The 26,168-nt window shown below is 45.3% G+C and overlaps 1 protein-coding gene across 1 annotated transcript in view; it reads right to left on the bottom strand.

Annotated features, from left to right (window-relative positions):
* Positions 1 to 23,111: 23,111 nt before the first annotated feature.
* LOC119186551 (adipokinetic hormone/corazonin-related peptide receptor variant I) overlaps positions 23,112 to 26,168 on the bottom strand; it is a 39,781-nt gene continuing 36,724 nt past the window's right edge. Inside the window, exons 3-4 of the mRNA XM_037435095.2 lie at positions 24,733 to 24,937; positions 23,112 to 23,935 (exon numbers count right to left, since the gene is read on the bottom strand). Of these exons, the coding sequence (XP_037290992.1) occupies positions 23,280 to 23,935; positions 24,733 to 24,937 (861 nt within the window). The 3' untranslated portion in view covers positions 23,112 to 23,279. The remainder of the gene's footprint in view (positions 23,936 to 24,732; positions 24,938 to 26,168) is intronic.

Genomic DNA, 26,168 nt, shown 5'->3' with positions numbered 1-26,168 from the left:
TCTGTGTAGCAGTCTTGTGTGGTTCCAAAATAGCGCGTGTCACTGATTCTTATACGCTGACGCCGTCATTCGTTTACCCGAGTAACGTCTGACAGAATGCGAAAAATAAATAAATAAAAGAACATGCTGCGCAGCCAAAATCACGCCATCTGCTTGGATTGATGTCCATTCTCCTAGCGCGTGACATCTCCCAGCTTTATTCACTAAATTGTCGTTAATTACTGTTTTCGGAACTTATTCTGCGGCCAATATATTGCCTTGATTCCTTTGAAAGCATAATCCCGAAAGGAACCTTTTACACTCCAACAGCGCTTTGAGAATTGTGAGTGATCTCTAGGTTCCCATACTCAAGCAAACCGCTAGTCTCTGAATAGGCGCACATGCTTGGAGATCACGTGTTTCTCAAAGGCATATATTGGGAAGAGAGAAAAAAAGAAAGGAAAAGAGGTTCAAGGCTGTCTCGCCGAGCTATGTCCAGAGGGAAATCGTTTCTGAGAACACTCTTCACGTCTGAGTGTCCGATGGGTTCGTGACACTCGCTAGTAGAAACCGACGCATGTGAGAAAGAAGACCGCTTTATATGCGAGTGAGCTTCTTTGTGACAACGCTGTACGAATATAGTGCATTATTTTGGGAAAGTGTTTACCGTGGTGATATCCCGCCATATTTAGTAAAGCTGTTGTTTTACGTACTACACGGGGGCTCGCCATATTCAATTTTCACAATCATTTTTATATTTAGACACCTAATTTCCGTATCACTGGAATGTCTTCGATAGGCCGCTGCGTTTTCTACTACACAGACCAACCTATCGATTTCGCTCGTAGAAGTGGTAATACAACAAAAAAAAACGTTTTTGTGGTGATGTGTTGCTGTTTCCGTAAACGGCACAAGACTTCAAGTTCTAATCTAAATCTGCACGAACATCTTGCTTGCACTCCATCAGCTCCAATGTGTCAGTCCCCTTTGATTTATTACCATTAGGTTACACTACACAAAAGCGTCATTGCACGATGTTTTTTTTTTCATCACTTGTGTTGACTCCGACAGTCACATTTCGCTTCGGTCACACACCAAAACATTCGCTTTAATAAATAATCATCATCATCATTAGTCTGACCACCACCCCTGCAAAGCAGAGGCTTCTCCCATAATCCGCCAATCTACCAGGTCTTGTGCTTTTTGCGGCCACGTTATATACCTGTGAATTTTTTTATCCGATCAGCCCACCTAACTTTCTGCATCCCCTTCGTGCATTTGCATTCTCTAAGAATTCAAGCAGTAAACCTTAATGGCCACCAGTTATCCTGCCTCCGTGCTACGTGCCCGGTCCACGTCCATTTCTTCTTCTTGATTTCAAGTATGATATCATTTAACCCTATTTGTTCCCTGACCCACTCTGCTCTATTCATGTCACTTAAGGTTACGCCTATCATTATCCTTTCAGTCACTCGCTGCGTCCGTCATTGCCTATTAAAGCTTAACGCTTTCTATGGGCCACCATATTTTTGACCCGAAGGTAAATACCGGCAAGGTGCAGCTGTTGTATACCTTCTTCTTGGGAGATAATGGTAAAACTAGGCTATCATTCATGATTTGAGAAAACTGGCCGAATTCGCTCCACTCCGTCCTTGATCTTCTACTCATTTCACTCTCATGGTACGGCACACCGCCACGGTGGTCTAGTGGCTAAGGTACTCGGCTGCTGACCCGCAGGTCACGGGATCAAATCCCGGCTGTGGCAGCTGCATTTTCTATGGAGGCGGAAATGTTGTAGGCCCGTGTACTCAGATTTGGGAGCACGTTAAAGAACCCCGGGTGGTCAAAATTTCCGGAGCCCTCCACTACGGCGTCTCTCATAATCATATGGTGGTTTTGGGACGTTAAACCCCACAAATCAATCAATCAACTATCATGGTATGGCTCCACAGTTGCTGCCTGTCTTAAGTAGACGTATTCCTATACAACTTCCAATGTTTGGCCACCTATTGCCACCTATAGTAGTAAATAGGATGTCATAATTAAGAACAAAATGGCATTGATATTCATCGTTTGCCCCTAATTTTGTTGGCGTTTGAACTCAGTCTTGTAAGCACAATTGCAATCTTTGATGATCTTTTTAGAGAAAAGGAAGACGAAGTGACTCGTTTACGGAACACACCTTGCTCGTCTTTGTGCTTTTCTGGATTTTTCGCCGCAGTTGTGGGGTATATCGCCCCATATGTCGTGGTGATGGATATTCAACCTCACGGGGCACCGTCCGAGTCCGGTTCGACCGCGGGGACTGCTTCGAGGAAGCGAGGAAACGCGTCTAGTGAGAGTAAGGACATTGAGCTGTACTCCGCATCAAGCGACGAGTCCTCGGACGGCTTCCAACCCGTCCTGTACCGCAAGGCTAAACGACGGATCGTCAATGCATCTTCGGCATCAAGCACGACCACCGTGAAAACTGCCCCTCAGCGATGGCCTCACTCTATCCTGTTTGTGCCACTGAAGGCTACCGACAGTCTACGCGGGCTGAACAGGCAAGCGCTCTCTGTGTATTTCGAGAATATTACGCCAAATCAGATCAAAGAAATACGTCTAAACGCAAGAAGGAACATCTTGGCAATCGATGTGCTGAACCCACGTGCGCTAAACGCGCTTCAGGAAGTAACGCAACTGGGTAACATCAATGTCAAGTCTATAATACCAGCTGACAGCACCACTTCAACAGGTGTCATTTATGACAACGCCACTTAAATTACAAACTCGGATCTCTCAGTGCTAATAAAACCGCCAAATGAAGATAATGTCATTGTGAATGTCAGCCGCCTTGGTAACACACATTGTGTGAGAATTACATTCAAAAGGGACTGTCTCCCCTCCCATGTGAAGGTTGGCCACTTTCGTCACCAGGTCCGACCATTTATTCCAAAACCTATGCGATGTCATAAGTGCCAGAAGATCGGCCATGTACAGGGAGCATGCAGGAACTCCGAAGTGAGTCCCCAATGCTCAGAACCACACACCGAGGACAAATGCAGCGCAACCATACTAAAGTGCCCTAATTGTCAAGGGGCCCACAGTGCATCTTCTAAAGACTGTCCACGCATAAAGAAGGAGTTTACTATTCTTAGACAAATGGTGCGAGACAGCTCTACAAACAAAGAGGCCGCGGAAAAAGTCCGGCGAAGACGACGACGTCACCGTCGAAAATCTCTGCGAAGAACATAGTCAACTACAAGAAGTAAGTCAACGCATCTGGGAACGGCGCCCACTGCAGGGTACACCGCGGCGAACGCAGACGATGGAAGAGAGAAAACAACTAGATCTCTCACTACTGAAGAGTGGCCGCCACTTACGCGCACGCAACTTATGGAAGAACCGCATCAGAAGCCGCATTCATCAGAGCAAGCTGCGACAACAGAGGAGCAGCGGAACTTGGATAAGCAAGTGATTGCTCTTCTACGACCCATAATTAATGCCATTCGCACAGTGTTGACATGCGCACGACATCAGTCAGAAGTGCACTTCAAGTACTGGACCCTCTGAGTCCAGTACTGGTGGCTCTTGAGAAGATAATGGCCCACCAGCCACTGTCTTTCAGGGAAGAGGTCGAAAAAGCAACAATTTTTCAGTGAAATGCATGGGACTGAAATCACGCATTGCAGATTTCAGTCGGTTCGTTTCCACTAATATGTTTCCCATCATCGTCATCTGCGAGCCAAATTTATCGAGCGCTATCAGACTCTCCGGATACGAATCATTTATGTCGGCTTGTTATAGTGGAAACAGCAAGGTCCTGCTGTTTATTCGACGTGACCTGACCTACATTATTCGGCCTGGACCACCTGACATCGATAACCAATATATATGTTTAACAGTGAAGAAAAAGGGTCTTATTGTCACTGTTGTCGGTGCACACCTGTCGCCATCAAGTAGATATGACCACAGAAGACTAGGACACATCTTATCATCCACTCCTGGCCCATAGGTGTTCATAGGAGACTTCAATGCCCACCATACGCTATGGGGGAGCCCGAAGATCAGCGCAAAGGGTAGTAGTCTGATAACGTTTGCTTCAGACAACGAGCTGTGCTTGTTAAATGATGGCAGCCCAACATTTTTACGTGGCCCTGGATACAGCAGTTGCCTTGACTTGGCTTTTGTTTCTCGAGGTCTCGTCAGATGTGCCGGATGGTTTGCGGACATAGAAACACATGGGAGCGACCACATTCCCACATATGTCAAGATCAGAGGATTATCACCTTGAAAGGTGCGCGAAACTATCTAAAGAGTGGACTGGAGCAAGTTTGAATCTCTCATGGAAGAACGCTGTCAAGAGAACACCTCATTTGACTTAGAAGAGGTGATCAAGTTCACAGTGGAAGACGCAGTGTGCGCCCTCACATGCTCTTCGTGAACAACCGAATTTGATGTGGAACTAGAACGACTTCGGGCTCTCCGACGGCGTGCGGAACGAAGGTACAGACGCACGAAAGCGATCGACGATTTACGAATCGCTAGACGTCTTCAGAAAAAGATACAACGCCGCATAGACAAGCTATAGAGTCACAACGTTGGGCAGCCTTTTGCGCGTCGTTAGATCCTCGCAAGCCTTTATCACACTTGTGGAGGACAATAAGAGGGCTCCGGACAGCTCCCATTCAGTGGTCTCCATTCAAGGCTCTAGCCCTTTCTCAAGAGAGATTGGAGGTCGACGTGGCAGAAGAGTTCTGTGCCAACTTATCTGGTCAACTCGCAGATCCCAACATCTCCACACTCTCACGTGGTGGCACGACATTACACGATCACCACATGGACCAATTTTTTTCTATTCATGAGCTTAAAGCAGCACTGGCTTTGTGTAGACGGACATCAGCACCCGGGCCTGATGGAATATCATGCAGAGCACTGTGTCACCTTGGTGAGTGTGCGAGGAGTGCCCTCCTCGAGATATACAATGATTCGTGGTGAGAGGGCACCCTCCCAGTTAACTGGTTCCATTACTGAAGCCTGGAAAGTCACCATTGGAGCTCACATCATACCGCCCGATTGTACTGGCTAGTGGCGTGGGCAAAGTGATAGAGAGAATGTTACTTGGACGGCTAGAATGGTTCCTGGAGCATCACAACATCTACCCGGACGCTATGACGGGATTTCGCCGTGGCCGGTCATCAATTGATAGCGTCATAGACCTGCATGGTCAGCTACATGCAACACGAAAAAGGCCGTAAGCGTCTCTGCGCTTTTTTATTTCTTGATGTTAAGGGGGCGTACGATAACGTCACACATGAAGCTGTCCTCACTGCTCTCAAGGAGGTAGGAGTGGGTGGCCGGATGTTTCAGTGGCTACGCAGCTATCTCTCTGAGTGATCCTTTTTCGTGAGAACCGAGAATGGTGACACTTCGCTACATTACAGTCACCGTGGTGTTCCCCAGGGTGGCTTACTTAGCCCTGTACTATTCAACCTGACGCTAATAGCTCTCAATGAGCATCTGCCAAGTACTGTCAGATTGTCAATGTACGCGGACGACATCTGCGTTTGGACGTCTGCAGTAACACGTCTACAGCTGCGAGCGCGAATTCAGAGAGCTGCCACTCAAGTTGCTATTTACCTCCGTCAACGAGGTCTGGAAATTTCCTCTGAGAAATGTGCACTTGTGGCATTAACGCGCAAACCAATGCAGAACTACAGCGTTCTGATAAACAGCGAAAGGATACGTCACCTCCGATCATACAAGTTCCTAGGTGTTATAATTGACAGAGACTTCTCATGGAGCTCACATGTATCATACATGAAAAGGCGATTGACAGGCATCTGTCATTTGTTCAAGTTCTTCGCTGGAAAGAACTGGGGAATGTCCACAACTGCTATGTTGCGACTATACAGGATTCTTTTTCTTGGATCCCTTCGGTACAGCCTACCTGTGTTAACCAACACAAGTAAAACAAGCATACGAATGCTTCAAAGTGTCCAGGCTCAAGCACTCCGAATATGTTTAAGCTTGCCCCAAAGTGCGTCAACAGCGGAAACTATCGCCATCACAAGGGACAACCTCATCAAGACCCACATTAATGTGGAAGTGCTAAGGACACATATACGACACCTTGCTCGAAGTCCTCGACATCACCTAGCCTCTCTACCAGTGGTCCGACCATGCACATCTTACTAAAAAACAGTGACCGCACATGGTGAGTCGATCCCAACTTCATTCTCTCCTGCCGCTAGACCTGTGACTCCGCCATGGTGCCTCGCTCAACCAATGATTAATATCAACATACATGGCGTCCAGAAAAAGGCCAATTTGTCGTCACCGGCTCTTAAACGGCTCACACTACTTCTCTTGTATGAGAAATACCACGACTCCACACATATATACACTGACGTATCGGTTCAGCCGGACAGCTCTACAGGAGCAGTAGTGATACCAAAGTTGGCCACGACAATTAAATTCAAGACATCTCACGCAACAACGTCAACGGCAGCAGAATTGGCAGCACTTCGTGCCGCGTTGCAATCTGTAGTTGATCAACGTACACGCAAGTAGACTATTTTCTACGACTTGAAGGTGGCACTGCAGTCTCTACTATCAGCTTTACGCCATGGACCACACGAGCAGCTGGTACTAGAGATAGCAGAGGTTATACACCACCTGACTGAGAAAGGGCACCAAATTACATTTCAGTGGTTGCCCAGTCACTGCGGAATCATCGGCAATGAATGGGCCGATCAAGCTGCCCGCTAAGCCCACACAGAAGATTATAAACTACGACTACCACATACTAGGACAGATGCTGCACAAAAGCTCCGCACGCTTGCTCGCCAGCAAACCACATCACAATGGAATCAGCCACACTTAAAGCATGCCTGACTGTACTCGCTTGACCCTACGCTAAGTCTTCAAGTCCCGTCGAGGCTTTGCCGAGCAGACCAGACCCTGTTATGTAGGCTGTGGTTGGGCGTTGCGTTTACCAACGCCTACGCTTTCCGCATTGGGATGGCCGACACCGCAGCCTGTGGCCACTGTGGCAAAGAGGAAACAATCCAACATATTCTTTGTGACTGCCTAGCATATAGTAAACAACGACTATGCCTTCGCAAGGAACTCAACAAATTAGGTGATCAACCTCTGTCGGAGCAGGGAATTCTGCTGTATCGACAGGATGCGACTTCACAGAAGAGGGCCCTGAAAGTGCTACTACACTTTTTGCGATTGACTGGCCTTACTGAACGGTTGTAGCTAGGACGCCCTTCCTGTGTGTGTTTTCGTTTTGTTATGAGTGTGCGTGCGTTTTTTTTCTCTATCCACCCCCTCTTTCTTGCCCCTACTTCCCCGCTCCAGCGCCGGGTAGCAAACCAGATGCCAATATCTGGTTAACCTCCCGGCCTTTTCTTTCTCACTCTCTCTCTCCTTCTCTCTCTTTTGATGCAAAACACGCACAACACACACACACACACATTTTGTTTAGCTTGGACAATCTGACATCTGAGCACGAGCACACCTAACATTGCAAGTGTTTCTACTACAAACGTGTGTAGTATACTTCGCAAGCGACGTGAACGGCATAAAAGCGCGGAAGAACTTCCATTCCATTCGCTCAACACGTGCGCACACAATGGACACTTTTCTTTGGGACGCACTCTTGTGTAGCTAAAAAATGGTAGAGGGGGGAGGGGACGTCATCGCTCTATACTAAAGAACATGATGCAGACAGCGCTGTTCATGCGGCAGTTTTACGAGGTTGACACGTGCTAAGAAGGCGCAGGGTTCGAATGAATGCCATCCAACAAAGTATGCTTTGTGCCTGCGCGCTTAGCCCTCAACTCACGTACGAGCTGTTGGACTATATAGAAACAGACCTCAGGGCGACAATGCAATTAACTCTGCCTAGCGGGAGATATCCGTGCAACTGTCGCTAGTCACTCATTCTTTTTCTTCGTCGCTAATGAAATAGGCACCTACATGTGGACCTTTTCACTAAAGGCTCCCTAGGCACTGCCGTAGTCCTCTCTGGGCTGTTCTTAGTGCGCGTGACCCCCCAAAAAATGAACTGCCGAGGCTTTGACGTCGGCTTTTGTACCCTCGTGCAACAGCCCAGAAAGGAGGAAGTCCTCTTCTCCGTAAAAAAAAAAAGGTCCATCTACAAAACACGGCGGAAGTGTGCCTGAGCTTTTAAAGAACCCTGCGATGAGAGCGCCCGGGGGTGTCGAGCAGTTTATAGTCAAGCTGCATTAGGTTTTCTTCTCGAAGCCTCCAAAGTTTGAAACTGGGAGAGAGAGAGAGGCAGAGTACACACCTTTATTTGGTGCAAGGCAGTGTCGGTGTGAATAGCTAATGGATGCTTGCTGCACTATTTATTCACTGGTTACATTAACCCATGCAACGTGGTCAAGTACATGGTCATAGTGCTCGTCCACTCACCTGAAGGTAGCGGGATCGCATACCGGAGCAGCGGCATCATTTCGACATAGGGAAAATGCTAGAGGCCACTGTGTGTTGGTTTATTTTATTTATTTATTTATTTATTTATTTATTTATTTATTTATTTATTTATTTATTTATTTATTTATTTTAACAATACTGTAAGCCTTTGTACAGTCCCATACAGGAAGTGGTTAGAAAAAGTATACATGAGCATGGGTATAGCAAATCAAAAACGAAAGCAGAACACAGAATACCTCAGTAGATAATGCTTCATAATAGATCAAGAACATCGCAAAAAAATGCAGAAATCGGATCACACATCAAGAAGCACCATACATTTGAACAAGCTTCTGCAAACATTTACCTCATGAAGTACATGCATACGTACTATGAAGAAAGATGCAAGAACCTCCGCTGGTTTAAATTTCCGGGGCCACCAACTGCCTACCACTCCCTCATTATCATTGTGGCTCTGCGGTGTAAAACTGCGGCAGTTATTACTAGCTCTCGCTGCCCTTTTGCCTCTGCTGTGGATCGGGGGCAATTTTTTGCGTAGCAGTTGAAGCAGGATCTAGCTCCGTACGTAGCAAAGATGTAGTCAGGGTTCGTGCATGCGGCTGCGACGCGCTATATTGCCCGAATGCCGAGGATGATTGGTCTTGTTGTGGTGGTGGAAAGTCGTAGGCGTTGAGCAAAGGAACGTGCGAAAGGACGCAGGGAGATGTTACTGTGCATCCCAGCAACGAGTGTCGCAAAGTCAGGACCGGCGGCAGTGCCGAAGATTGTGAAGCACTGCGAGGAGGCACATCAGCTTGACGAAAACACATTCCAGCTGTGGTGCTGTGAGCTATATGTAAACTGTAGGTTAGTTTGAAGGACAGACAGAGAGCTTTGGACAGCGTTTTCTAGAGTCAAAGTCAGGAGCTGTAGTTTATCTGTATTCGCTTGAGCGCAAGTATTATTGTGATCAAATTTTATAGACGTTAATAATGACAGTTTTAATATATTGCTAATATGCTGCTAATGTTTCTGATATGTTGCTAACGGGAATCTGCCCACCCCTCACCCACCTTTTTTTCCCCCTGGCCATCTATTTAGTAAGAGCCCCAAACTTAAATGTAGAGAACGAGAAAAAGCGAGCCTAGTAGGAGCAAAAATTTTAAAAGAAGCCCACAAACACATCGCTGTATATGTGTGCTTCTCTAAATTTTTTTCCCGTCTAGGCGCGCTCTTTCAGGTTCATTGTGTACGAACTGGTCTGCCAGCAATCTGTGTTGCAAATAGACGTACAATTTCTGCCGGCAACAAGCGGTTTTTATTTTGTTTGGTATAAAGCCATTTGTGGTAAGCTTTACATTTCGAAAAAACAATTATTGAGCTCTCTACATTGCACCGCCGCCGGCAAAATTGCTATGGAAGAACAATGTGATTTTGATATAAGAGCTGATTTTTCTACATTTAGTCAATTGCAGTTTGATGCATGACTACAACTTGCTCAATATGAAACAGCGGCTTATTTGTAGTTTTGTTAGAACATGAACGCCACAACGGGAAAACAAAATCGCACTCTTCAATGAGCTACAACGGTAAAGCTAAGGAAAGCTTGCAGTTTGACCAATGCGTCGCTTTGTTAAGCTGGTACATTTTCGAGAGATTTAGTAATAGAACTAAATTTTTATTGGACTAAAAGTAGGAAATAAAAACAGATTCCAAATATCGTTGTTTCGTCATCATGTCCTGTGCAGAGTTTTTTTTTCCTGTTTTACACATGGCAGAAAGGAGATCATACTAGTTTTAGCCCGACAACAAAAAAAGGCATCAGTTGGCATCTTAATTTCAGCAATTTCATCATTTCTATGGTCTACGCATAAAGTAAAAATCTCGAGCAAATACATTCCGTTTAGAATCGCGAATAAGCGCCTGGTGTGAGTGAAGGATTCGTAGTTAAAAGGATCACAATGAAAGAACTAAAACTGGGAGCAACGTTTTTTTTTTTTTTTTTTTAGCCTCAGTGTAATGCAGTTACAGATTCGGAGGAAAGAAGAAAAAAAAAAGTCATTTGGTGCAGCAAGCATATTTTGTGGCGTACGCGCCTCTTGCCTCTTTCTGAACTTTAATGTCGCTGCATTTAATAAGATTCCTGGTCGTAAAAGGAGCGATTTCTGCTTCCTCTTCTTCTTTGAATAAACATAGTGGCTTATGTATTCGTATGTTGTAAAGAAATCAATTTATGAAATTCCGCCTTCGCCGGGTGCGCCGTCTTCTGCGTGATGGAAGGCGCTCAAAACTCGAAGCTTCAACCCGGAGCAAGCATGCGGAAGTCGTATCGTGCATCAGCCGTCTTAGAGAAATGAACGATTCATTGCGGCTGCTGCAGGGCCATGCGGAACTCAATTTGGAATCTTTCTTTTTCTTTAGCACGGTACGTGGCAACCCAGCACGACGTAAAAAATTGAAGAAACCTTTGAGAACTCTTTAGATAGATGTCCTTCTTTTCTTGGGAGGAGAGACATACAGAGACGAACTTCAACGAGAGAGAGAGACAGATAAAGATGCAAGAAAAGGCAGGGAGGTTAACCAGACGCACATCCGATTTGCTACCCTTCACTGGGAAAGGGATGAAGGGGAGAAAAGAGGTTGCAGCGAAATGAGAAGGTACACACAATCACGAGCACACTCGGGGAGCACACACAGTCTACAGGCGGTCGCTCAGGTTTGTTGACTTTAAGTAAAGTAGCAGTGCTTTAGTCGCTTTCTGCGCAACGGAGGCAGATGCCCAAGGTCCTAGTATCTTCTGCACACAAAATGTTCCGGGGTCAAGTTGATTCAAAACCATTCGGAGCAGGCATCGCTGTGTGTCGTAGCAAGCGCAGCTGCACAGGACGTGTTCGATGGTCTCTTCAGCTCCGCGGTAGTCGCATGTAGGAGTGTCTGCCATACCAATGCGAAAAGAGTACACCTTTGTGAATGCAACACCCAACCAAAGGCGGCATAACAGTGTCGCATCGGAGCGGGAAAGTTGTGATAGTAGCTTTATCTTGAGCGAAGGATCCAGTTCATAAAATTGACACCTTTGGAAGCTGGTAGACGACCAGAGCGTGCTTGTGAGATTTCGAGCCAGCAGGTAAAGTTGTCTCGCTGCATCATTCCTTGATAGAAGAATCGGGACTACACGGGTTCCTTCATGGGCTGAGCGGGCTGCATCATCGGCTAATTGATTTCCGGTAATACCGATATGTCCAGGCAGCCATTGATGTATAATATCGTGCCCTCGTGCTAGAGCTTCATGATGGAAATGTCTTATTTCTTGTACCAATTGTTCATGACTCCTCCTACGCATGGCAGACTGCAAACTCTGAAGCGCTGCCTTCGAATCACAGAATATGACCCATTTTCCTGGACGTTCTTAAACGAGATATTGTAAAGCAGCTTTTATAGCAGCAAGCTCTGATGCCGTATATGTAGTCATATGCGACAACTTAAACTTGATTGTTATTGCTGCAGCCGGAATGACAGCGGCACCTGATGAGCTGCTGGACGAGATGGACCAATCAGTGTATATCTGCGTTCGGTCCAAGTACAACTCACGTAATGATAGCAGTGTTGCTTGCTTCAATGCTACTCTGGAGTGATTGCTTTTCTTTTTGATACCCGGAATTTCTAGACGTACTTGCGGCTGGTCGAGGCACCACTAAGGACATGCCATTCTCGTAGCTGGCGTATATCCTGATGGAATGCTGTTTAGTGCTTGGCTATGACGTCTGAAAACGTAGCACGTGGTCTTCCGGAGTGTAGAAAGGCCAAGTGGTGGTCGGGGACACGGCTAGCATGTCGAATGTGCGCTCTCAAGCAATCCACAACTCTATCTGTCCTGACCGGATGGTCTTTGGCAAGCATGATTGTGGCATAAGTAGAAGCGCATCGGGGCAGTCCTGGGCAGATACGCAGAGCCTGACCCTGCAAACTCTGCAATGAATGAGTTTTGGATTTGCAAGTGTTAGTCAGTACCGACAAGCTGTAGCGCAATAGACCCAGAAATAGGGCCCTGTACAGCTGTAGCATGGAGGCCACAGAAGTTCCCCATGCTTTCCCGCACAGGAGTTTCATTGTATGCACAATAGATAGCAGTCTCTTCTTCAAGTACGCACAATGCGGGCTCCACGAAAGACTTCTGTCGATTATTATGCCCAGGAAACGATGCGTCCGTGCATATTTGACACTCTGCCCATTGATGTAAACAGGGTATGGCGTCATTGGTTTGCGTGTAAACGCCATCAACGCGCACTTCACAGTTGATATAGTTAGGCCTTGTTTCTGAAGGTAGGCTGTTGTGAGGGTTGCTGCCCGCTGTATTCGTGCACGCACCTGAGGGCGAGTAACTGCAGCACTCCAGAGGCAAATATCATCGGCGTATATGGATAGGCACACCGACTTCGGCAGAACGTTCACCAGACCAATGAGGGCAACATTGAACAAGGTGGGGCTTAAAACACCTCCCTGAGGTACTCCGCAGTAGGTGTAATGTTCAGCAGTTGTACCCTCATATGTTTGCACAAAGAAACCCCTGCCAGTTATATAATCTTTTATCCATTGAAACACTCGTCCACCAACGCCAATTGCTGTGAGAGAAGTGAGGATGGCATCGTGAGCTACGTTATCATATGCACCCTTCACGTCAAGAAAGAGTGCCACTGATATGCGCTTGCGACTTTTTCTTGCTGAACAAATGTCGATAAGTCAAGGACGCAGTCGATGGAGGAGCGGCCCCGACGAAAGCCTGCCATTCAAGAAGGGTATTTGGTGTATCGTTCCAAGTACCACTCGAGACGAAATAGAACCATTCTTTCCATCACTTTTCCGAGGCAGCTTGCGAGGGCAATAGGGCGATACGGTGTCAAGTCCAATGGGGATTTTCCCGATTTCAAAAGTGGTATTAATCGACTTATTTTCTATTCTCGGGAAACACTGCCGCTGAGCCAGGAGTTGTTGAAGCATGTTAAAAGTTCTTTTCTGGCTTTTTGCCCAGATAGATAGATAGATAGATAGATAGATAGATAGATAGATAGATAGATAGATAGATAGATAGATAGATAGATAGATAGATAGATAGATAGATAGATAGATAGATAGATAGATAGATAGATAGATAGATAGATAGATAGATAGATAGATAGATAGATAGATAGATAGATAGATAGATAGATAGATAGATAGATAGATAGATAGATAGATAGATAGATAGATAGATAGATAGATAGATAGATAGATAGATAGATAGATAGATAGATAGATAGATAGATAGATAGATAGATAGATAGATAGATAGATAGATAGATAGATAGATAGATAGATAGATAGATAGATAGATAGATAGATAGATAGATAGATAGATAGATAGATAGATAGATAGATAGATAGATAGATAGATAGATAGATAGATAGATAGATAGATAGATAGATAGATAGATAGATAGACACGCTCAATGTCGCCGAAGTTCGCTAAGAAATGTTTCGCATTTAAAGGATACAAACAGAGAGAAAGAGACAGAAAAAACAGGCATGAAATAAGAGATAGAAATAATGCAGATTCAAAGACCGATAAAGAGAAAGAAGTAATTTGAAAGTTAATGGATACAAAAAAACAGATGAAAGAAACAGGGAGAGAGACGAAGAGATACAAACTGAAAAAAAAACATTAAGAAAAACTATAAAGACCACTCAGATGCATTGTTGCTTTGGGTTTGGATAAACCTGGTGCGAAGCCGCCAGATTGTTTTTCTGTAAAATTTTCATTATTCTTAAATTCTTCTGCCTTGCAGTTCTCGACTCGTGACATAAAGCCACCGTCTGCATGTTAGTGCTAGTTGTGCCTAGTTGAAAGCAAACAATGCATTCAGGCTGTCGTAACCCTTGCGAGACGACACACGTTCTGCCATTTGATACGTCAGCGTTTGAGGCCTAATGCATTTCAGCTGCAGCAGCTCACAGCACATGTCCGAGCTATTGACAATTCCACCAAAAAAAAGCATGTTTTCCCAGACTACGCGAGAAAGTTGCTTTAATGGAAAGTGTCCCATGTCAATGTTAGGATATTGTCGGCGAAGTTTAGGAAGAGATAGAGCGGATGACAGCTTGTAACGTTGCATGCTCGTGATCTCTCTTTCTCTCTTTCTATCTCTTTTTTCATTTTTTTTTGATGGTTTCCTTTTATTTCTGTGCACTCTTGAAACTTTTCTTTGTTATCGAGGATCATGGAAGCTCTGCAACATTCAGTAGAAGTGTAGCCTACAGCATTACTAATCCAGAAATGTAGAAACGACGCAATATGGGTTTCGCAGTAAGACGACAGTTTTTTTAATCACTTTTGCAATTTTAAAGCCGGAGCATCACTGCTGGCGCAATCGCTAAACGACGAAATGGAAACAAGTAGGGCAACACAAAGAGCCTCGCCAGACGGAGCTCTGGTTTGCTACTCCGCCCGAGGTGAATGGGATAAATTAGAAAAGTGAAGTAGAAGTGGTGGAAGGATAGCACAAGTCAAGCTGGTATGCTTTAAAGGGCTCATCAAGGGTACAAATATGAGAAACCGAGTATATAGTCCACTGCTCTGACAAAAATTCAAGAACTTCGAACAGTATTTCTCCAACAAGTGCCATCGGGCAGGTTAGGGCAGGAAATTAAACCTCTATATGGCGTTCAAAGTGAAATCTGCACATATATCAACGGGTATTAAATGACACATTTTAGCCTTGCCTATTTAAACATGAAAAAAAAAACGTTGAAGTTCTCACCAAGTCCCACAACGCTTGGAAAAGCGAAGCTGGACGATTCTGAAGTCTAATCTGGATGCTTCTAAGTTGTCGCTAGGCTTTATCTGAATTATGCTAGGTTGCTTTAAGTTGTTTCTATAAGTTGCTGCTAGGCTTTTAGCTAGGGGATTCTAGACTGTTTGCAGGTTGCCTTTCAGCACAGAGGCCCCGGTTCCAGTTAAGCCACACGCATTCACAGACACGATACGGCTGTTTAAACTCCACAGACAGAAACTTGTATTGAAACCGACCGTTCGCACCTTTCATTAATCTGCTCAGGTCACAGGTCAGTTTATTACCTTAACGGTCTCCCTTTTCTTGAAGGGGCGTCATCACTTAGGGGTCTTTCCGCAGTCGCCATGGCGTTTTCCTTTTGCTAGTATCCTCTCGTTTTACGTACCGCTGAAACACTCCGCACAGATGGTTCATTAAAGCTTAAACGTGTGACCGCGTTGTTCATCACTGGGATAACCCCGTAAGTTTGCGGAGGCTTTTCTCAGTTACTGGTCACGTCCGTCTGAAAATCTGAATTGGTATTTGCCGCCAGTCTTTTGCCCTCTCCGATTTCAGTGGACCGAGGATGAGTAGCAAGACTCACCCGATTTCTATGGCACATACTCGTTCATGGTAGCTTTTTTTTTTACGCACCTAAATAAAGTTTCTCCGTGTCATACCATATCTCACTAAAACTTTTATCGTCGGCTTGGACAGATTCGCTATTAATATCGTAGCAGTGTGGGCGCGCTCAGATTACCTGTGTATATTGCTTTCCTGTGCGTTGGCTGCTTTCGATAAATATAAAACGAAGCCGGGAGTTCGATTCTCTTTGAACATCTCCCTCGTTTTCAATAGCGTTTTGATGTTCATGCAGACTCTCTCTACCTTTACTTCTTCAAGAGTAAAAATTTCTTCACACTCACAGTGTCTCGAGTTTCCTTACCTCGATCAAATAAAAATAATCACAGCATATCCACGGAGCGAATAATGATGAGTGGGACGAAGCTTCGGAGGGTTTTATCAGTAAACCGTGAATCGTCCGTCTGTCCGTTCATCTGTCTGTCTATCTGTCCGTCCGTCTGTCCTTCTGTCTATCTGTCCATCCATCCGTCTGCCTGTACTTTCCGAGTGAGTCATCGAACTAGGCGGCCTAGTACGAGCTAGGAGGGACAGACCCATGGTTTTAGGAGCTTCACCCTAGAAATAAATTGCGTCCCAAACTTTCAGAAAGTCGTTCCGCTATCGGAAAAATGGCGACAAGCGAAGCTTGGCCTGTTCGTGCCTCCCATATAATTGTCTTCTATCCTTTTCTTTCTTTTTTTCTTCCATTTTCTAATTAGTTTTTTTTTTCATTCTATCGTATTCAGCGACGATCCCCTTGAAAGTTTTCTTTCATTCGTACGGCGAATTCGACCTTCACACACGTGCCTATAGCAGCGCGAAATTTTCGTTTCTACAGGCGACAATGATGCTTCATGTGTGATACAGTGAAACACAACAATGAAAATTAATTGACCTCGCATATTTTGTCACAGGTGTCCTGGAATAGGAACCCTCCCTTTGCATTTAAATTTTAAAAAAGACTTTCATCATCGGCTAACGGTGACATTTCTATGCATATTGTAAACGGCTAATTGTTGACAAACCCGCGGTCGAGAGAGCGCAAGCTGGTAAAAAACGGTGCATACAAACAAGCATGTGAATGGGACACCTTCGAGGCCCTATTTGTGGACATTGCTACACATGCGCCACCGCCAGGTTTTTTCATGAATCCGCCTTTTCCATTTTTCTGTCCATGCTCTCAACCGTTCCACCTGGGCTTCGGTAGGGACTGTCACAACCACCATCACCCTGAATGAAGGCCTCTGAGATTAACCAAGGAAAGTGGGAAAGGTGGATTATACTGCACCCACCGCCACCGATATCTGTAGTCTACAGATGCTTCACTTTATAAAGAACTGTTCACCATGTATGAGCTCGAAATTGACGTATCACCCTGCCACGGTGTCACCCTGCCACGGTGGCCTAGTGGCTATGGAGCTCTACTCTTGACCCGCAGGTCGTGGGATCGAATCCCGGCGGCGGCGGCGGCCACATTTTCGATGGAGGCGATAATGCTTGAAGCCCATGTACTTAGGTTTAAGTGCCCGCTAATGAACTCAGGGCGGTCGAAATTCCTGGAGCCCTCCAGTGCAGAGTCTATAATAATTATACCGTGATTGTTTAGGGACGTTAAACACCTGCAGTTACTGTTGCAATAGTTGTATTGTGCTCTTCCTTTTAGTCTTCGGTTGTGCTCACAGAGGCACTTTCATCTGAAATCACCATTTTGGACAAGCGTAATGAAAAATTAGGATCGAAAGGAAAAGAAAGGAAGGAATGTGAATGGTTGTGCGATGGGAACAAAAAGAAATTATAGGGAAGCGTCGAATGCACGTAACATTCGCTTTGTATAGCGAACACATGCTCGGTTACTAAAGAAAAATGGGACAACTTCTAACGTAATTTGAAGAGCAGTGAACACTGCCGTTGCTTTTCATACTGTGTGGAAACCGTAAATTCGATTAAGACACTGCATTGTCTCTTTTTTTGTTAATTAGTTTTCTCGTCTGCACAAGAAATCCAAGATGATCTTGTTCAAGAGAGAACATGAGAAGCAACGTTTGCAGGCGCCAACCGCTAAAGTAAGCATCACTTCTTAATTCAGATAGTGCACTGCATAGTCAACTGATAAACTTCTTGTTAAAGGTATATTATGATTAGTTTTAATGTCTTGTAAGTTCTCATGACCAGTCCGCGCGCTTTTCGTGGTCTCGTATTATAATGAATTTTTATCTGCACATAAAAGGTTTACGCACTTGCACTGTTGGTGCTTTTTTTTATGGCGTCACTGTGAGTGACGCAAAACATCATCATCATCACATGATGACGTCACCACAAAACTTTAGTATGATGTCATGAATCTAAAATTGTGGCGTCATCAATTGTGAGTCTGGGTTCTCACCGACGCGTCTCCGCTGACGTGGGTTGCCTAGACGTCAAAGTAACGTCAAAGCCGGACTCCTGGGGTATCGTGTAGCGTCTCCGGGTGGAGGAAACGATGCTGACAAGTTGGGGAAAGCGAAAACAAGCAGATTTAGTGGCGCTTTGTACAAGTATTTACAACATAGAAAGTTCGAGTTCAGCGATCCGCGAGCGTGGTGGATGAACCGATAAACCAAGGTTCAGAGCGACTTCTTCTACTTTGAATAGTCGTTATAAGCCCTGTCGGGTTCCTCTTACTTGATTGAAAAACGAATCACAGACATGGCACATGCCATGGCATCAGCCAATAAAACACGGTCGTTGATGAGTCGTTGCACTCGACGCATTGTTCCTTTCGTCGGTTTCGCTCAAGAGAGAGGGAGTAGGGTCTATCACGGGGCATGCTGGCGGGGAGTAGCCTACTACAGTCACTCCCTGGAATACAGCAAAGGATTAGGCGACTTATCGCTTTTGTCTCGACCTACAAGGTCCGTTGGCCTCCTCGAACAAGCCATTGTGGAAGAAATGCCTGCATGGACGTTGACTCGCGGTCCATAGAAATCGCCACATTCTTATCCCTCTCTTGCTTCCCTCCGCTGGACGCTCGTTCTGTGAGAAAGGCACTCGAGTTTCAGGTTGTGAGAATGCACCGCCGCTATGCTCATCTTAGACAGCATGGGGCAAACGACCAAGAGTGAGAAAAACGCCTTCACGCCATCGTCGCGCAGTCAAAAAATGGCCGGTCACAGAGGTCGTGCAAAACCAGCAACACCTATCCCGGAGGCAGTGCAAAGCTACGCTCTAGGTGCAGAAACAAGACTGAAAGTTGAACTAGTTGGTAATACCTTGTAAGGGAAAAAAACGCGCCAACGTACAGGATAGAGATAGGTAATGCAACGCTCGCTTTTGCTGCGTTGTCGTTCGTCCCGTCCGATTGAGCGTTGTTTATTTTTAACCTACAGGGTGAAAAAAAACTCGGAGCAGGGCACGGAGGCCCAGACACATCGACTGAGACGAAAAAGATGAAGAGGAACACGACGCTTTTCATCATTGAGTTACCTAAGCCGAATGCACTGAGGGCTCCAGCAGTTTTTTTGTTTTTTTTTTTTTGTCGCGACGTTCTCAGTATGATTGCACTTCTATGTGTGAGGAAACGAGAAAAAGAGAGAGAAAGAAGATATAAAAATAAACAAAAAATAAATAAAAATGAAAAATAAATTGTGTGATAGAAAGAACAGATACAGAAAGAAATACAAAGAGAGAGAGAGGTAAATATATAAGAAGATGTTGGACTTTGTTTTCCCAGTCTTAACTGGCCCTTTCTTTGGCCACGTCGCTATGTCTAGGCTCAACAGGCAAATAATCGGTTTCGCTGTAATGCTGAGAAGAACACCAAGGTTGGCTTTTTTTTTTTCAGTTTTGGCAGCACTGGCGCGAAGCTGCCCGAATTTTTCGCGTCCACAGGATACAATCGGCAAGTTCGGTGTATGTATTACTATCCACACTGGCACGTCGATGGAATGACACGCTAAGACAGAACACACACAATCGCAAGTGTTGGCAGAAACTTTGGTTCGTGTGTCTTTATTCTGTTGATTTATGCGGTCACACCGCGGCATAATGATGACAAACACGTGGCCTGAGAAAACAAGCCATAAGCGTTTTCTTTTTTTTCTGTAAGCTTTCTGGGATCCTCGTAACTGGTAAACATATGTAGAAAAATTGTCAGTGGACTGAAAGAAATAAAATGAAAGGGAAAATGTTATGATCGCTATGTTCCTTACAGCCCAATTTAAATATTTCTGCGAATGAATGCTCATTCTCTTTCTGGCTCTGAGGGATGCACTGTTCTTACCCAGCAGTCGTTTCTATTGGTAAGCACGTCTACTAGTATTGGCTTTCATGACATAACTCGGACGTCTGCGAGATTAATATGAACGAAAGACGAAGGCACGACAGAACACGCCATGCTCAATGTTCAACACCTCTTGGGGCCAAAGAGTAGCACGGCACGTACGACGGACAAGAAAAGAGAGGACACGAGGGCTGACTAGTGGTAGCGCCTGTTTCCTTGTCCATAGTCTTTGCCACGCTGCACGTGTACCAAATAAATGTTGATTTACCCACTCACTTTCCCACCGCGGTTGGCCGCTGCCCTGTGCAGCCCAAGCCTCGGTGACCAACTCTGGGCCGTCCAGCAGGCCCGCGAGGCAGCGGTCAGACAAGGTCTTGACGTCCCCACCCGGCATACCTAAGGCCTGGTCGGTGAAAGCTGTGCCGGACTTCCGATAAAGTTGTTACCAACCAACCACCCAGATTGCATGCTGTGCAAATTCAGCCATCTCCTTACGTCATGACAAAAAAGAAAAATGCGCACACACGCACCCACATCTGATTCTGTGCATACATGTTTTCTTCAGTATTCATTCGTCTTTCGTGCTGATAGACTTTAGAGGTGTGCCAATTTGCCCGACGAAAGAACTGAAGTGCGGCGTATCCACTTTCAATATATTATTTTTTGGCTGGAGGGCCACTAAATTTATGTGGTATGATATTTCGTTGTCGTGAATTCCTTCTCATTTAGTAATTGGGAGCAGAAGAGCACGAAAGCAATTATACGTGATGAAATATGAACCTAAGGGTAAATGTTCTTTTTTTACAAAGCAAAAGGCAAAGGTAATATAATTAATGATACGCAAGAACGCGCAGTCTCCTCTCATTAATACTGTTTCTTCTTACAAAGTCGACGATTGCGCCACTCTGCGACTTACTGGGGAATGTCCGGGGCGTCGTATCGCTAAAATGAAGGCAAATAAAAGTCATTTGTCAGATCCAAATTACCATGGGAATTGATGTAATGCGAAGCATGCGGAGGGACGGACACTCTTTTGTAACTTTTTTGTTGAGCGCAACGTTACGAAATCACTCTAAACATTTGTACAAACGTTATACGCACAGATATCTTATGTTAAACAGTCGCATAACTTTTATGTAACCAGTTGTTTACTGCCGCGCAACGATGCCAACAGCAGCGTGTGTTAGCAACACCAGAAGTGGTTAGCTGAAATGCAGCGCTTGTGCTTGCAAGGATGGTGGCCCTAGATAGTGATACGTAGACAAATTTCAGTGGATGGCACTTAAGTAAAATTGACGATAACCTGCTTTGACGAGCCCCGCCGTGGTGGTCTAGTGGTTGAGGTACTTGGCTGCTGACCCGCAGGTCGTGGGATTGAATTCCGGCTGTGGTGACTGCATTTTCGATGGAGGAAAAAATGCTGTAGGCCCGTGTGCTCAGATTTGGGTGCTCGTTAAAGAACCCCAGGAGGTCAAAATTTCCGGATCCATCCACTACGGCGTCTCTCATAATCATATGGTGGTCTCGGGACGTTAAACCCTATATATCTATCCAACCTTCTTTGACGCCTGTATCATTAGAGCACATATGTAATGCTTATATGCTTATAAAATCATATGGGCAACACAGCAACCACAATTCACATTTAAACAACATTACGCCTGCATAGGATCTTTTTTCCGAAGGAGTTAAGAGACCTGGCATGGCTCTGCGGTACAGTATATTAATTGCCACGCAGAATTCTTCTGTTCGATTTCTCCTGGAACACTGATATTTATTCTTTGCATTCGTGGGGCCAACGCTTCCGATGTCGCGGTTCACTAAATGCCCTCGCATTTAAATTATCAGTGATTGTTCTCTAGGTTCCTCGGTAGATATACACTGCCCAATACCTATGGCACATACCCGCATGACACGGCCCACGGAAGGCGGGTATGTGCCCCACGTGTCTGAAGGAAAGAGTTGCACGTCGTACGTGACGGAATTTTTCACATTATTTGTATTCTCACAAGACAGTCATAATCGCCAAACCCTCTTGTCGTCTCATACTAACTTTGGTCTACCCCAAGTTGAGGTAAGCACGACAGCACCCAGACGTAAGCGTATAGATAGATAGATAGATAGATAGATAGATAGATAGATAGATAGATAGATAGATAGATAGATAGATAGATAGATAGATAGATAGATAGATAGATAGATAGATAGATAGATAGATAGATAGATAGATAGATAGATAGATAGATAGATAGATAGATAGATAGATAGATAGATAGATAGATAGATAGATAGATAGATAGATAGATAGATAGATAGATAGATAGATAGATAGATAGATAGATAGATAGATAGATAGATAGATAGATAGATAGATAGATAGATAGATAGATAGATAGATAGATAGATAGATAGATAGATAGATAGATAGATAGATAGATAGATAGATAGATAGATAGATAGATAGATAGATAGATAGATAGATAGATAGATATCAGATCAAATTTGGATGACTTGGCTGCGAGCCTCACTTCGTATAATGTTGCGATTTGTCGCTATCACATTCATTGCTTCACTTTTTTGGTGAACTTGAACTGACTTTGTGCAATCATCCTTGCCACAGTCACAAACGGCACTTGACAACATGTGCACGAGTAAACATAGCCACCGAGAAAGCTTCTTGAGACACACCTAGGTATACTGCGGCTAGGCACGTTTTGCAGGCACGTTTTGCAGGCCGTGTCATTCGGGTATAATGTTTGTCATGAGGTGTTCGTGTTCAGCTGTACCTGTGATTACGTTTCGTGCGTAATTTGGGCGTGAGAAACGCGATGCAGGTTTCGACCTAATTGCCATTTTCTCGTGACCTTCCAATTTGTTGTTATCGCGTTCATTGCCTCGCCTTTGCAGCAAAGCTGTGGCTTTCTTTCTTCCTTGCTGCTTGTTTTTAGTCGCATGTTTCACATTGAACTTTCAGTCCACTGTGTGAAATAAAGAAATAGAGACAAAATACATCATTGAAGTATTCTACATTTGTTTTATTAACATAATCCAATCTAATTCTTTCTCTTGAGCAAAGAGATCGGACGGTACACGCTGCATGTTATCGACGAGTGTTATAGCTCGAATCAAGAGCTTGTTTCCGGCCATAGCTACCAGCAACCAACTAAGTGACGCCCATTCCCTCAGAGGCTGTGGTTTTGTCTGAGCGGTTTGTCGTACGCAGATGCCAGGCCACGCATTGCCAGGCCGTTAACCTGCGCCGAGTGGGCCTCGGACACCCGCTCATCGTGCATGCACACGATGTCTACCCTGAACACGCACATGTCCTTCACGTCGGCAACGCACAGCGAGCACCGCTGTGCCCGCGGATCGCCGTACCCTGCAGCGGTGGGGTCGACAACGGTGGTGGCGGGCACCAGGGACCTGGGAAACCAGGAGAGGAGCGTGCGCTTAGAGAAGCGCCTGAGCGACGACGAGAAGCGGCGAATATCTTCCTCCGGCACGGCGTCGGCCGGGTAGCATCGGGACGAGAAGCAGCGTCCCACGTTCAGGCGTCCCGTGTAGCTGCCGTACACGAGCGGGTTCACGCACGAGTTGGACACGGCGAACATGAAGAGCGACGACTGGAGGTAGTCGTCCACGTCCTTGGCGCTCTCGGCGTCGAACTGGTACCACAGCACCATCACCACGTACGGGGTCCAGCAGAAGAAAAAGGCCAGCACGATGACCACCGTGAGGCGCAGGGTGCGGTACTGGGCACGCTGCATGCGCAGCATGTCGGAGCAGCGCAGCCTGAACCGCGCGCAGGGAGCCGCGTCGGCCACGCCCGGTTCCTGGGCTGGAGTAAAGGAAGCTTCATTAAAAGCGGTGCAATACTTATTTGTTTGTTTTCCTTCAATGAGACAGCGCTTCGTTTTTTCTTCATGTATTGATTACGTTAAAGTCCACAGCGTTATTTTTAATGGCTAAAAATGCAAGAAATGAATGAATGAATGAATGAATGAATGAATGAATGAATGAATGAATGAATGAATGAATGCTCCAGCAAAATGCGAGAAATGGGCTCGAGCGAAAAGCTAGAAAGGTAGCGTGGGAAGTTCGCGAGGCCCGAAGGAGCGAAAAGACATACAATATACGTTAGATACTCTAAGAAATAAGGAGTAGCCGGTGCCTTACTTATGCGCCAACATCTCCTTACATCACGTTATTAGAAAAAAAGAAGACAGGGCAGCAACGTATCGTGTCCAGTATTGTCGTGCCAGAAGTTTTCTCTGGTTGCAATCGGCAGATCAGAGATGCATCGAAGTGCTACAGTATGCGCATTTACTACCATCATGTCATAAAGACTGCCCAACTGCAGAAAATATCAGCGCCACGCGTGTGAACAATATTATAGCCCCCAATATGATCTGTATCGACCTTTAAATGATAAAAAATAGCTGCTCATAGGGTATACTCATCTACCTAAGTTCTTATAACAGCACAGAGGGTGGCGATTGTATTCTTGAGAAAATAATAATTTGTGACCTTACTTCTGCTGGACTCTCTCTATAATTTGTGAGCTGAATTTGAAATGTAATTCAACGCATTTAATGAGTCAATGATTAAAAGAAAGCTGCGAAGAAAGCTTCTCACCACGCGAGTCCTTCGCCTGGCGATGCATTTCGCAGAGGATTCGGCCGTACGAGAGAATGATGGCGCCCAGTGGAATCCCGTAGAGCACGAGCAGGCAGAACAGGTTGTACAGCGTCTCGTGAAGTGGCGACGGGAAGGATGAGAAAGTGACGCACTGCCAGAAGCCGGGAAATTCAGGATGCTCCATGACACGAAAGATGAGCGCCTGCACAAAGCAGGTATAGGGTAGAAGTACAGCAAAAGCTGAAAGCGATGAAAGTTACTTGCAACACTGGCTGCAGTGCACTGAAGTCGACATTTCGACCAACAAGCTCTTCTTCTTCTTCAAGGCTGCAACTGCTTCAAGGCTTCTTCGAAATTCTAAGCCTCGAAGAAGACAAGTGAGCTTGTCGAAACGTCAGCACTGGAGACAACACCATGTTCAAGCATGTTTCAACGAAAAGAGAGCAAGCAGGCAAATAAGCGATACATTAAGTGGGAAACCAAACTGTATTTTTCTCACATTAATCCCATCTCGCGAAGTAAGCCCGTAATACCCGAAATAAAAAAAGACTACATAGTTCCAACGTCGTCAAAAACACCCCACGCCCGTATTCACAAAAATGTCTTACGCTAAACATTTTTGCAGGAGAACATTTCAGCCAATCATGATGCAGGACATGCAATTAGCGAAATCGGCTGTCCGATAGGAAAACGCCGTTACCAAAAAGAAGTTTTGTGAATGTGGCCCCTGTTTCTATGCAGGTTAACTGTAAACGCGTTTTAAACAAGTGATGAGGGGAGGAAGGGGTTTCAGAGGCGAATCATCTTATGCCGGGGGCTGTGTCCCTTGTCCCTCAGTCCTGCGGCCTGTACATCCCCCCCTCCCCGAACACAAACAGCCCGTCATGTTCATGTCTCTTTCTCTTTTTTTCTTTTCTTTTGCGTGTTCCAATGCACTTGCTAAAATGCAAAACTTCGACTGCAGTGTGCCTTGATTCAAGCAGTTAAACTGCGCAGTCCTTTCATTTGGAAACCGTTGGGCGGATGCGAATGAAAGTGGTCGTGTTTGAGAAAAACAAGTGGCATTCCCAATCGCAACTTTAAGTCTGCGTCGCAAACCTTTCTGTGGCGTTGCCGCCAATATGTGAATTCTAAAAACATAGAAAGCGCGAAGTTTACCGGTATGTTTCCATTGAATGCTCCAGCCACAGATATCGTCGTCGTTCGAAACATTTTCGTTGTAACATTTATTTCCGGAACACTTAATTTTTAGCTTGCGTAAACTTGATTGATTCATTTGATTAATATGTGGGGTTTAACGTCCCAAGACCACTATATGTATATGAGAGACGCCGTAGTGGAAGAGTTCAGAAATTGCGATCACCCAAATCTGTGCAGGTGGGCCCACAGCATTTTCGCCTCCTTCGAAAATGAACCCGCCGCATCCGGGATTC

This window comes from Rhipicephalus microplus, chromosome 1 (genome assembly GCF_043290135.1).
Source record: "Rhipicephalus microplus isolate Deutch F79 chromosome 1, USDA_Rmic, whole genome shotgun sequence".
NCBI lineage: Eukaryota > Metazoa > Arthropoda > Arachnida > Ixodida > Ixodidae > Rhipicephalus > Rhipicephalus microplus.
This window is presented reverse-complemented; position numbering and strand designations above follow the sequence as displayed.